This window comes from Asterias amurensis, chromosome 19 (assembly GCF_032118995.1).
Source record: "Asterias amurensis chromosome 19, ASM3211899v1".
NCBI classification, from domain to species: Eukaryota; Metazoa; Echinodermata; class Asteroidea; order Forcipulatida; family Asteriidae; genus Asterias; species Asterias amurensis.
This window is the reverse complement of record NC_092666.1, coordinates 13,120,435-13,133,101: the sequence shown is the minus strand read 5'-3', so window position 1 is coordinate 13,133,101 and position 12,667 is coordinate 13,120,435. Positions and strand designations below refer to the sequence as shown.

At 38.8% G+C, this 12,667-nt stretch overlaps 3 protein-coding genes across 6 annotated transcripts in view; 1 reads left to right on the top strand and 2 right to left on the bottom strand.

Annotated features, from left to right (window-relative positions):
* LOC139951765 (cilia- and flagella-associated protein 44-like) overlaps positions 1 to 3,186 on the bottom strand; it is a 42,727-nt gene extending 39,541 nt beyond the window's left edge. The window contains 2 exon segments of the mRNA XM_071950842.1: positions 1,577 to 1,657; positions 3,100 to 3,186. Of these exon segments, the coding sequence (XP_071806943.1) occupies positions 1,577 to 1,657; positions 3,100 to 3,127 (109 nt within the window). The 5' untranslated portion in view covers positions 3,128 to 3,186.
* A 1,342-nt stretch (positions 3,187 to 4,528) lies between these two features.
* LOC139951633 (small ribosomal subunit protein eS25-like) lies at positions 4,529 to 8,462 on the top strand. Its single transcript, XM_071950601.1, has 4 exons — positions 4,529 to 4,594; positions 5,481 to 5,573; positions 5,955 to 6,138; positions 8,000 to 8,462. The coding sequence occupies exons 1-4, from the start codon at positions 4,592 to 4,594 to the stop codon at positions 8,092 to 8,094; spliced, it is 375 nt and encodes a 124-aa protein (XP_071806702.1). The 5' UTR covers positions 4,529 to 4,591; the 3' UTR covers positions 8,095 to 8,462.
* A 1,236-nt stretch (positions 8,463 to 9,698) lies between these two features.
* The window catches only part of LOC139951734 (probable G-protein coupled receptor 156), a 44,066-nt gene continuing 41,097 nt past the window's right edge, over positions 9,699 to 12,667 (bottom strand). For all 4 annotated transcript variants that reach the window (XM_071950788.1, XM_071950789.1, XM_071950787.1 and 1 more), the window contains one exon: positions 9,699 to 12,042. In XM_071950788.1, coding sequence (XP_071806889.1) covers positions 11,161 to 12,042 — 882 coding nt within the window. In that variant the 3' untranslated portion in view covers positions 9,699 to 11,160. The remainder of the gene's footprint in view (positions 12,043 to 12,667) is intronic.

The following is a 12,667-nucleotide window of genomic DNA, read 5'->3' as shown; positions in this document are numbered from 1 at the left end:
AGTGCAGTCCTTTACCCAGTTATGTAGTTAAGGTTAAGTAAGGGGTAAGGGTTATGTTTTGAGATCTTTGTTTAAAAGCAGTGGACACTATTGGTAATTACTCAAAATAATTATTAGCATAAAACCTTAACTTGGTAATGAGTAATGGGGAGCTGTTGATAGTATAAAACATTGTGAGAAACGGCTCCCTCTAAAGTGTAGTAGTTTTCGAGAAAAAAAGTAATTTTCCACGAATTTGATTTCGAGACCTCAAGTTTCGAATTTGAGGTCTCGAAATCAAGCATCTGAAAGCACACAACTTCGTGTGACCAGGGTGTTTTTTCTTTCATTACTTTCTCGCAACTTCTATGACCAATTGAGCTCAAATTTTTACAGGCTTGTTATTTTATGCATATATGTTGAGATACACCAAGTGAGAAAAAGTCCTGGTCTTTGACAATTACCAATAGTGTCCAGTGTCTTTAAGGGAAGTGCAATTCATGATGAATTTTAATTTTTGCGCTGCCGGGTGTGATGAGCACTGGGCTAAATTCCTCTGCGCTGGGCCAAATTTCATGGCCTGCTTACATGCTTACTGCAGAATTCTGCGCTTACAGCCCATATAAGAAGGATATGAACAGCTCATGAACAAATATTTCTGTGGTAAGCAATGCCTTAAAATGGGGATCTGCATACAATCTGAGTCCTGGTGGAAAAAATAAACCAGACATTTTGAAAGGGACTCAAACCCACAATGTTTTACTTCTCTACATTATAGTGCAGATGTCAACAAAAAATTGTTGCTGGGTGTTTTTTTGTTTTTTTTTGCAAGGAAAGAAAGAATGATCTGCGACTTGTCCTTGATGTTAAAAACACCCAAGATGGCAGATTTGCTTGACCTAGAAATATGTCTTTCTTGGTTACTATTGCAGGCCTTATCAGATTTGGTGGCTGCAGCTACGGCTGTGACTGTTGTCATTGTGAAGGACACACTGTACTTCAACGCATAAGGCCAAATAAAAAGAATTACGAGTTGATCGTCCGGATTTTACAAAAAAGAGGAGGATGAGGGCCTTATTATTTAATATTTACTATTTGTTTTCAAGATGGCCGCTTAGTATTTCAAATCAAACAGGCCACCAATTCTTCAGTTTGAATCAACCGCAAACTTATTGTATGCCTGTTTAGGTGCATGAGGACCTGTGTTAACACTAACACCAGGGTCGGATGTACTAAAAATATTTGCCGGTAGGCATTCACTAAAAAATATTGTTTTATGAAACAGACGGTTACAAGTGTTCTAGAGCATCACGTTAGATTCGGGAAAAGCTCCTAGGCCAGTCCTTTTGAAAAGATGGATAAAAAGAAAAGAAGAAACAAAAAGATGCGGCCCCAAAAAAGGATGGGGGCAGGAACGATCAACTGTTATTTTTATATTTGGCCTAATGACGTGGAAATCAATTTGTAGCCATAGCTGTAGCCACCATTCTAAATATCAAATGTCAATAGTTACAGAGTATTTAGTAAATGATTTAGTGGTTTTAATGGTATGGATGATTGACAGTTTAGAGAGGATGTGATCTACAGATGAAGTCACCTGAATGTGCGAGACGATATTGTCTCAGAGCTTCAGCTTGTAGTATGTGAGTTGCGTCTCGAAGATTCTTGGTAGACTGACCTGATGTTTTGATATTATTCACAATACACACAACACGGTTTTAAAACTACAACTTTACACAAGGTTGTAAAAGGCCAGGTCACAGGGCAGTTTTTTCTCTCAGATAAATTATAGCAAATTGACAAGGCCAACCTTAGAGTCCCAGGCAAGTGATTACCACAGTCGATTGGAGTGGGGGTGGAGGGCATTACTCTATATGTGACTCGCTACGTGAAAATGAGTCAGATGTCGCCAAATGCATTATTAAGTTATGGACAGTTTAATGTGTGAAAAAAGAAAAAAGATCTTTTAAGATCTTTATTTGCATGGTTAACCTTGAGAACACTTACCTTTAGGCTATAAAGCTATGAATACAACAATTTTGTGATCATACTTATGTCTAATTTGTATCCTTGCGCGCGCAATGGTAGTTTAAAACATCACTTTACTTGTAATTCGTTTTTCAGAAAAAATGATGTATTGGCTAATTTCAAGCGGGAGTAACTCAGCAACGCATTACTCCCAAAGCTTAGACTTATAACAAATTACTGCTGCTGGTGTGTTCTTACCAGCCATGCATACAACTCAATTCTTGAAATTGTCAAAATCTGACTCATTTTCACGTAGCGGGTCACATATATTATAATTATAAATGGTGGACCAGGAGATGGATTTTGCCAGGGGGTGGGGGGGGGGGGGGCTGTAATGCTTTCCTGTTTTAGAATTAGAAGGGTTTCGCTGGAGAGGGCATCCATCTTCTTATCTTATTTCAATTTTGTTAGTGGCCACGGTGGCGATCTCCTGATTGCGACCCAATTGTGATTGTTCACTACACCATGAGTAGTTAATAAATTACAAAAAATACAAACAAAAGTTTCCTCTTGCTCCCTCCCCCCCTTTTTTGTTAAACATTATCCCAATTTTTGTTGTGGCCCACCTAACCTAAGTGACCTACTGCCTGGGGGAGGCATGGGAGGGGGGCACTTTAAATTAGTTTGTGGGGGAGGGGGGGGGCACACCCCACCTGCCTTGGCTACAGCTGGCTACACGCCGCCCAGTGCAGTGTGGCCACCAGACAGAGGAGAGTGCAATGGCAGAGCAGAGTGCAGTGTGGGCTGGATAAACCAAAAATTGGGATAACTTTCCGTATGGCGCCACCACTTTTTCACTCATTTTTACAAAAAGGGATATATCAATCAGGTAAATTAGATACTATATTATTTTATTTCGAATGAAAAAGTGGTGGCGCCATACGGAAACTTTTCCGGAACTATTGACAGATTACAAAAAAAAATAAGTTAACAAACATTCAATTCATCATGATCAACCACAGTCATGATCAACGAAGTCAAGTTCGTTGCACTTGCAAAGCCAAACGATTTAGAAATCACAGTTTTGTTATTAACACATTGCTTAATGACCAAATACATCACCCCAAGTTTGATTTTTATCATAAACCTTACCGTTTTTCGGTTCTTTTTCTTCATCCATTTTGTTGCTTCTTCGATTTTTTTTATTGCCAACCAAAACAACGGCCCTTCGTATACAGTTGGTATCCTGCCAATCCACAGTAAAGCGAATCACGCCACAGTGAGCAACCAGCGAATCGTTGCTAGGTATGGCGTGTCAAACTTTGCATTATTCGATAATGTACAATATATGTGCGATGTTTCTCATATACATGCGATAATTGTCACATAATATGTGCGATATTCATTTGATGTATGCAATAAATGTAATATATATGCAATAAATGTAATATATATGCAATAAATGTAATACATATGCAATAAATGTAATATATATGCAATAAATTGTAATATATGTGCGATAAATTGTAATATATGTGCGATAAATTGTAATATATGTGCGATAAATTGTAATATATGTGCGATAAATTGTAATCAATGTGCGATAAATTGTAATATATGTGCGATAAATTGTAATTTTTATATGTGCGATAAATTGTAATATATGTGCGATAAATTGTAATATATGTGCGATAAATTGTAATATATGTGCAATAATTTGCAATATATGTGCGATAATTTTTAATATATGTTTGATAATTTTGTAGTATATTATATGCGATCATTTGTATGCGATGTTTTGTGACGGTATGCATATGCGATAATTTAATATACATGTGCGATGTTCGTTCTTATATATGTGCGAAAACGGAATTGTGGGATATAGTATGGCTATAAATATCGCACATATGTGACAATTATCGCATATATATGAGAAACATCGCACATATATTGTACATTATCGAATAATGCAACGTTTGACACGCCATAGCTAGGCTCTGCAAGAAACTCTGGTACCCAACGCCATTTTTGGGTATTTTGAATAACCAATAATGTTATGCTCCTGACTAAACTAAGTTGCGCACAAAAAATATCCGAAGTAATTATTCGCTACTTCTAATGTTTGAACTTCTTCCAGTCCTTTTATTACTTTTATCGCTAGCAGCTGAAACTGCAGTCCACGATGTAACTTTTTGTTCCGTTTAAATACTGCAAGTAGGGTCAGAATTTATGCAGAAATAATTCACGCCCATGATTTCACTATTCTGTATGAAACTAGCCATGCGTTACACGAATCTGGAAGGACTGGGTGCAGTTTACTTTTTACTTAGGAAGAAGCAATATTTCGGATATTTATTGGTGTTGGTACTGAATCTACGACTTTTGACCTCTAGTTAGTTACTCTTTCAATAACTATGTTTTATAATTGTTTAAGCATGGACGTAATTTTCCGTTATATTCAACATTAACAATAAAAAAAATTAATTTACGAAAATTTTAATTTTTATGGACCTTATTTAGTAAAATATTAACCAAATAAAGACTGTATAACAAGTCAAAACGTTTTAATGATTGAAAAAGAACGGGTTTCACGTGCTGTCTTCCACGAGTCTGTCTCTTTCGTGGGTCAGCACTAGCTTCCAAGATGGTACGTGTAAAATCTGACAATTATTCTTAAAATTTCACCATAATTTGTAAGCCTTTTAGTTTCATATTGAAACCGAATAAACATTCATGGTTGTTAATTGTAAATAGTAAGTAAAATATGAATTTCTTTAATTGGAAAGTTGTAAAATTGTCACTTTTGTGGACCGACATGAATGTCCAATTCGCCATGTTTGGTTTTTGCTGCGGGCTTTTGACTTGAGGGCGCCCTAACTTGATTTGTACATTTTGTAAAATTGTGGTGTTTTTGTTTATTTATTGTTGGATTTGTTTGTGAGAAGTTCCTATTTCTAATGTAGAATACTTCTGCCTGTGTATCTGTAGGCCTTAATCTGATTCATCAAATTTATTTTTGGGGAGTCGCAAAAGTTTTCCAGCATGTGCTTTGATAAGTTGTTTTGAACTTTTGTGGTTCAATCAACCATGCTGTTGTTGGTTGACTTGATCTATTGGTTGGAATGTTCCATCATCATGGATTTGTTCCAATGCTTCGACACATTGCACGGCATGCAGCTGCAGTGATAGTTACTGATTGCGCCGTTTCTGCGGTCCAGCAGAATTTTCTGGCCGTCTAATGGATTGTAGGCACATGACCGCCCCACGGGAACATTCTTTTGCGCATGAAATTCAATGAGCGTCATGGTCCATCAAATGTTGATAGACAAATTGATGGCTTTGAAAAATTTTTTTTTTTCTGTGGGTTTGTAAAATAATTTTTTTCATCCAGGGATTGTAAAATAATTATTTTCATCCAGGGTATCCTAAATTGTATCTTTTTGTTCAATTTTATAAAGCCTTCTTGTTGTGTAGCTTTTGTTAACTTTTGTTTTAACACAATTGTTATTTTCTCTTTTTGTCTTACCTTGTAGCCGCCCAAACAGCAGCAGAAGGGAAAGGACTCCGGCAAGTCTAAAACGTCACAGAAGAAGCCCACATCGGGTGGAGGCAAGGCCAAGAAGAAGGTATGCATATAGCTTTGAAACCTAACTTCAAAATTATGTTTTCCGAAGAATTATTCGTAAATCCCGTAATTGGAATACACAAGCTAAAACTAAGAAATGTTTTATGGTCATGGATAAAACGTGGCTCAGTTTGAAATGTTTTTGAATCGTTTCTCAAAATGTTATACATGACATCAGTGCATGTTGTGTACAACAAAGTCGTTTGGCTCCGTGCTTAAGTCATTGCACTGGTGTCCTTGAAATGCTCCAGAAAAATTTACAATTTCCTAAAAAGGTGCCCTGTACCAAGGAGAAAATGCCTTGGTGCTTTTGCCCTTTTGCCCAAACAAATAAAGAAGTAAGCAATATTTTTTAATCAATTGAATTGATTTATCCGAGCAGAAGTGGTCCAAGGGAAAGGTCCGTGACAAGTTGAACAATTTGATCCTCTTCGACCAGGCCACATACGACAAGCTCTACAAGGAAGTCCCAAGCTACAAGCTCATCACACCCTCAGTCGTCTCAGAAAGACTGAAGATCAGGGGATCACTGGCCAGGGCAGCTCTCAATGAACTCCTGAATAAGGGTGAGTTATCCAAGCACACCCCCCCCCCCACCCACCCCTGAACTGCCAACTCTCCCTGGGGGTGGATTTCACAAAGAGTTAAGACTAGTCTTTTATCTCGGGGTCGTCCTAACTCAAGATGACTTACTCGTCCTGACTTGGGACTAGCCTCAAGTTTTTAATAACTCCTACGACAAATCCTAAGTTAAGACTATCTTTTGTGAAGTCGACCCCTAACTTTTTGCAGAAAGTTTCCTGTAAATAAACTAATCTTTCCATGTTCTTAGGAACAAATTTGAAAATCTCTTTTAAACATAGAAGCTTTTTCCTTATTGTGTTGAATGTAATTCTAAAGTCCTTGTACAAAATCTCCCTGATTGCAAGATGAAAATGTTAACAGCTCAACCTTCCCTCAACCCGACCTTTGCTCCCATTACTTCCCTTACCCCCTCACCTACCGCAACCCTTACCCTAAAGACCAGTTTATAGTCGGTCGCACAATGGAAGTCTTTATGCGCAATCATAAAAAGACACAGTTTTTAGGTCTCAGCGATGACTACAAACTGTGTCGCGCGTCAAGATTTCCATCGCGCGACCAGTGCGCAACCGACTATAAACCGGCCTTAACCCTCACCCCACATGTAGATGAGAAATTCACTTGTTTTAGTTTCCAACTGAGTGCCAAGGTTATCATCCTTTGCACCATTGTCTGGCTACATATTCCCCTTCTGATTTCACAACCAAAAGTGTCAAATGTTGTTTATTTAATTTTGTTTGTTAACTTTGTTTTGTTGTGCACCCATCTCTGTTCTCAATTTTATGCTTTATAATTTAAACTTGCGAATGGTTTAGAGAACAATATCTGTTCCAATTTATTTTTTTGTAAATCTTCAATTTCTTGTATGTATTGTAAGATTAAGTAATGTTTGCTTTTAGACATAACCTAGAAATAGTAAGTAACAAACTATGGCGATTTATGTGTTTAACCAGTTGTTAATACTTTCAATTTTTCATACTTACTGCAGAATTCTATGCCATTAGAGTAGGGTGCGACTACCTGTTATAAGCATTTTTTTTTCTAAATAACTGGCAAAATCTAAAAGCCTAAGCAATTTTTTTTTTCAATTTCCTGTTAGCTTTACAGTGGCGCAGAATTCTGCAGTAACCAAATCTAGGAAATTTGACTAGGGTCTAACCTGGGCTCAATTTCATAGAGCTGTTTAAGCACACATATATGCTAAGCAACAAAACTAAACTATGCTAAATGCTAACCAGACTGAGGTTACCAGCCAAAACACAATGTCACATGTACAATTTATGACAGGAATCCTTCTCATTATTTCTAAGCAGTGATCTTTAAGCAGTATTTTCTGCCACAGCAGCTCTATGAAATAGGGCCCAGGTTTTGTGTTTTGCTTTCAAGAATTAGTTTGAACAATTAGGCTAATCGTTTTTTTTTTGTTTTGTTTTTTTTGCTGCTAATCTAGGAGTTTAGGAGAGTGAAAAAAAAGGCTCACAATTTATTATCATTGTTTGTCAGGTTGGGAATGTGAGGTTTGAAATCTGTACTTATCTAATGTTTTTTACTCTATTAAAATGTCAGTAAATAAGTTTAAACTGGGTAGAGTTTGACAGTTCTGCTGGTTTTGATTTCAATCTAAAATCGCTAAAGTGTAAATAGTAGGAATAACTAATCAATATAAATAGTAGACTTGCGAGTACTACCATGTGTAATATATATCGCTTTTGAGGGAGTGTTGGCTCTTTGGTTTGGTCTCTTGGAAATTGTAGTTTTGATTTTCATGAAGTTAACTTTCAACAGCATCAACAGTTCGCTTCAGACGTAAATAACATTTTAAAATTGTTGTCTTTATCGACCCAGGTCTCATCAAGCAAGTCGTGAAGCATCACTCACAGCTTATTTACACAAGGACAACCAAGGCAGGTGCAGAAGAGGAGGCTGCTGCTGCCAAGTAAACTCATCACCAGCAACACTAAACTCTGGTTTTCATCTTCCACAAAATACCCATTTAAATGCAAAACTTTCTAAGGCTCTAAACGCCTGGTCAATCAAGGGCTGCTGAATTTCGTTCGTCATGGATCCCGAGATGTAAGAAGTTAATGTCGATCTTCTTAAACTAAGTGAGCTGAACACAGCAGTGGACGACTAGAAAATGAAAAGTAAGATCAATACGCTTTCGACAATGCTTGTGGTTTCGTGAGATCTTGTCTTCAGTTGTCTCTGCATGAAATACCCATAATGTGGAATTTTTGTAGCACCTTTTTGCGGCTTTAATTTGGAAATAAATACCCATGGATTAGGTGGGACGTGGACAATTTAAAAAGTGATTATTTGATGTCTGATGTTTCTTGTGTTCTCACATTGTCAAAATGGTTTTGCTTAATTTGGTAAGGGTGTTGTTTAAACCTTTGAGACAAATAGGCTAAGTGTAAGAGGGCTTGAAGTTGCCTCTGGCTGAGTGTGTAAATGCTGGTTACGAAAACAGCCCAGATTTTGTACTTGCTTATTTTGTAGCCACATTTATAACACATTTATAACAATTACAGAAACTAGTCTTACTGTTCAACTGTACAGCTGACTAAAACAGTTGTTCAAAGCTCTAGGCCCCTACTCTCTGTTTTTTTCTGGGTTTTCTTTTCTCTCGAAAATCAAATAACTGTCGGTGTAGTGGTCACAATTCGGAAGCACTTGCATTTCATAAAAAAACATTAAACAGCGGCTACAGAATGCTCAGAAATATATACATGTAGTTACATTTTTGTAATAGATGCAGTCCACGGTAAACACAGAAAAAACCATATAACGAGTCTCTTACCTCACGTTAAAACATGGTATAAATGGATTTTCCCCGAAACACTCCTAGCCAAAATTCTGAAAAACGTGAGTTCAAACAAACCCTTGCGACAAAGGAATCAAGATGTCATTGGCAGCTATTTGATGTGGAAAATAGCGCCCTCAGTTTGCCAAAGCTGGAGAACTGTGTGTAAACCCAATTTGGGGAAAATCGCCACTGGCGTCAAGGGGTCATTATAATAGATAAGCCATTTTTGACTCTCGGCTGGAAAAACCTCGCGGGGGTGCACTTTTGACTTGAATTATTTATTACCAAATGCAAATCTTAAGCGTAAAATGGTTATAAATCGGTATCTACGATGTCTGTTTGGCCCAAAATGGGTAATAGTTAAAATATTTACATTATCCTGTAGCCGCTGTTTAAACAAACGTGTAAGAAAGAAAATCAAATCAAGAAATTTTAGTAAATATTGCCCCACCCAAGCAGCCTGCACCAATTTCGTATCGGTTTAAGTATGGGGACTCGGTCATATTGGCATAAGCCACGCACCACCCCCCCCCCCCCCCCCCCCCTAATTGGCGGTTGCATGCTCCTGAAGCTCAGGATGGTTGATGTCGGGCAATATTTAGAAGGCTCTTCTGGTTGTGGCTAATTAGGTAAACAAAACAGTCTCTGACTTGGAACCCGGTGTGTACCACAGCCCAGCTACACTATCCCTACGGGAAGACGAATAGAAACAGAAAGTTGAAATTCAGATGATCTTGGTTTGTTTGGATAAGTTTCAATACCTATCTTTTATTACACCTGTACAAGATAGTCCAAAATAATAGTTAAAACATAACAACATAACTTGTAAATAAATAATAGCCCGACGATGGCATAGAACTATTTTATACAACCTCCTTTAAAATAAAACAAATATAAACCTTGCCACATGGAAATGGGACTCTGTAAAAAAAAAATTGTCTAATTTCTGCACAAGCAGAAAATACTCATTCCGATCATTTTCAGAGATACTTTGATTTGGTTCATGAAATGTTTTTAAACCTTATAAGGCTCTGTTGGTGCACTCATCTTGTACTACATGTACTTGCCCGTCACAAATTGTCACAGGAGTCGGTCTTGAGACTCGGGTCCACATTAACATTAGTCTTGGTCCAAGACGTCACTATCTCATACTCGTGATATTTCATACTCGTGATAACCCGACAGAGGGCGCGCTTTTCTTCCCGAATTCATCGCGGTTTGACGACTCTAAATCGAACCATAGACCTTATCGCAAATACCAATGCGCAAGCGCAGACTGTTGAATGAGGTGCATTGTGGGATATATATGAATCAAATTTGTTATCAGCTAGACCACAATGCACCTAATTCCAAGCTTTACGCGCGCGCCCCAGTATTTGCGAAAAGGTCTATGGATAGTGACGCCCTCTGTTGTTGGAATTGATCCATTTCGGTGCGTTGTACGAATTGATCCATTTCGGTACGAACTTTACGAAGGTCTTGGAACCAAGACTACATTAACATAAGCCATGGGTTTCCTGGTAAGACCACGGACATAAAATTCTGCCGAGTAAATTTCTTTGCTAAGCAAGATGAGTGGGGTACTAGTCCCAGCAATGGCAACAGTATATTTTGGCTGGTAACCTATTTTTGCTAAGCAATATTGTTTTGCTTATTAAGTTTTGTGTATAAGCTTAGAAGTTTACGGTCCTTTCTGGCAGTCTGTGGTCCCTGTGTAGGCCCATAGTCTAATGCTTAAATAGTATTACCAATGATACACTGGTTAAATGAAATGAACACAATAATGATAAATTTCAGAGCATTTGGTGAACAATTTAAATTAGAAAACCCTGAATGGTTCAGCTGTGAATGTATCCATTTCACAACATTCTGCACACTAACAACACACACACCTATTACTGGTCCCAATGTAAGGGGTAAAAAGCACACTGAAGAATTGATTCCCCCAAATGACGGAAGCTTTGTGTTAAAAGGTGCGTTCCGCGGCAAGTAGTCAATCATTATCTAGGCATGTGCACAAGAACAACCACAGACCCAGTAGTCTGCCGCCCCCAGCGTCTCATAGGTGCCATGACCAAGAAGTCTGATGCCCTCAACGTCTCATTATGTGCCACTGTAAAGTTTCTTCTCCACCAAATCGGACGTGCGTTACTATTTCAAAAAGTGCTGATAAAAGCCATCTACTGCTGTTCAATCATCATCATACATAAGTGTGATACACACTCTTGGTTACTTTTCCTGGGGAGCCATTTTGGGCTGGCGGCGACCGGTTCACAACATGAGGTGTTTCCCGTGCACCTTCGGACATCTTTGGAGGAATGTACTGCGGCCATTGAAGATGTCTCGAGACCGAAGACGGAGTCGTCCTGCCGTCCCTTATTGTCATGTCAGTTGCTAGACTCGCCACCGATCGGAAACTAGATTGGCGACTGTTACACACACATAAACTATTGGTACTGTGTCGCCGTCGATGGTTCCGTGTGAAAACGGGGTTGTCATACGTGAATGTACTGCTGGAGATGGATATATTATCCCCATCTAGTTTGTAGGAGTCTTTGAGGACACCAGCTAGTTCTCTTTCAGTATCAGCGATGACCATGTACATAGGTGTAGTGCGGCATGATTGGAGGTCGTGCGTTATGGCCTCGCGTAGGTTAAGGGATAAATCATGTGCATGGTGGAGTTCCTTGACAATGGATTCACGTAGGTCCTCAAATTGCTGGACGGACTGTTGTGACCGCATGCTTCCTGTGCTGCGAATACTGCCACCATCTCTACCCCGCCTTCGCTTCAAATTCTGCCTCTCCATTGCCGCCGCGTCGTTATGTTTCACGGATAACTTATGAGGGTCCTCCCCCTGTCTGTTGCCCCCGATGATGAAATCCCTAGCAGGGGATTCTTCCTCTACTACGTCAGGGGGACGCAACCCTATGATCTCTCGGTCATCGGGGCACGTGGAGGAGGATGACATGTCAAAGTCGCAGCCGCTGTCTTGGCGTTGTTCTGGATCGATGGAGAGAAGATAAAGCTTCTTTCTGGCTGAGGCGACGTGTTCATGGAGCATCTTGATGGTGTTGTCTTTCTGTAAAAATAAGGATGATGGATCAGACGTGTTAGTTTCTTTAAAGGCTGTTGAAGACGCACATGAAGCAAAAAACTAGTTTGTTGCTCCAAAAGCATAAACAATATCCCTTGTGTGGGTGGAGCTCTTTCAATGAGATCAAAATATTAAGACATTTTGGGGAAAAGGCCGCCAAATTGACAACACAAAATTAAAACAGACGCATAAGTAGAAGTGAAACCTTTCCCATAGTGCAGCCATCTTGATTATCTTCCATGCCTAAAAATCAATGTAACTAAACCGAGGCTTGAAGGGCAACAATAGTCTGGTTCCTCTTAAAAAATAATGTTGTGCTACCTATGCATATCAGCATCCGTTGCTGTTGCCGGATGCAGGGAACATTACCAAGATGGTGGTAGAGTGATCAAGGTCTAGATTTACAAGGCACGGGAAGATGGTGAAAGGTTGGAAAGAGAAATCTTGATTTTGTAACTGGGTTGTCACAACATTACTCTCTTCCAGCCGAACTTTAAAACAAACTTGTTCATGTTGCTTTTCAACATCTTGACAATACTTTAACATAATCTTATTAACTTCTTCCTGACCGGCGCCTTTGAATGATTTTCGGAAAAGTGCACCTTATCAA

Excerpts from the sequence above, each read along its gene's own strand:
- LOC139951633 (XM_071950601.1), top strand. Across the intron at positions 5,574-5,954 it reads GAGGCAAGGCCAAGAAGAAG|AAGTGGTCCAAGGGAAAGGT; the intron begins GTATGCATATAG and ends TTATCCGAGCAG. Across the intron at positions 6,139-7,999 it reads CAATGAACTCCTGAATAAGG|GTCTCATCAAGCAAGTCGTG; the intron begins GTGAGTTATCCA and ends TTATCGACCCAG.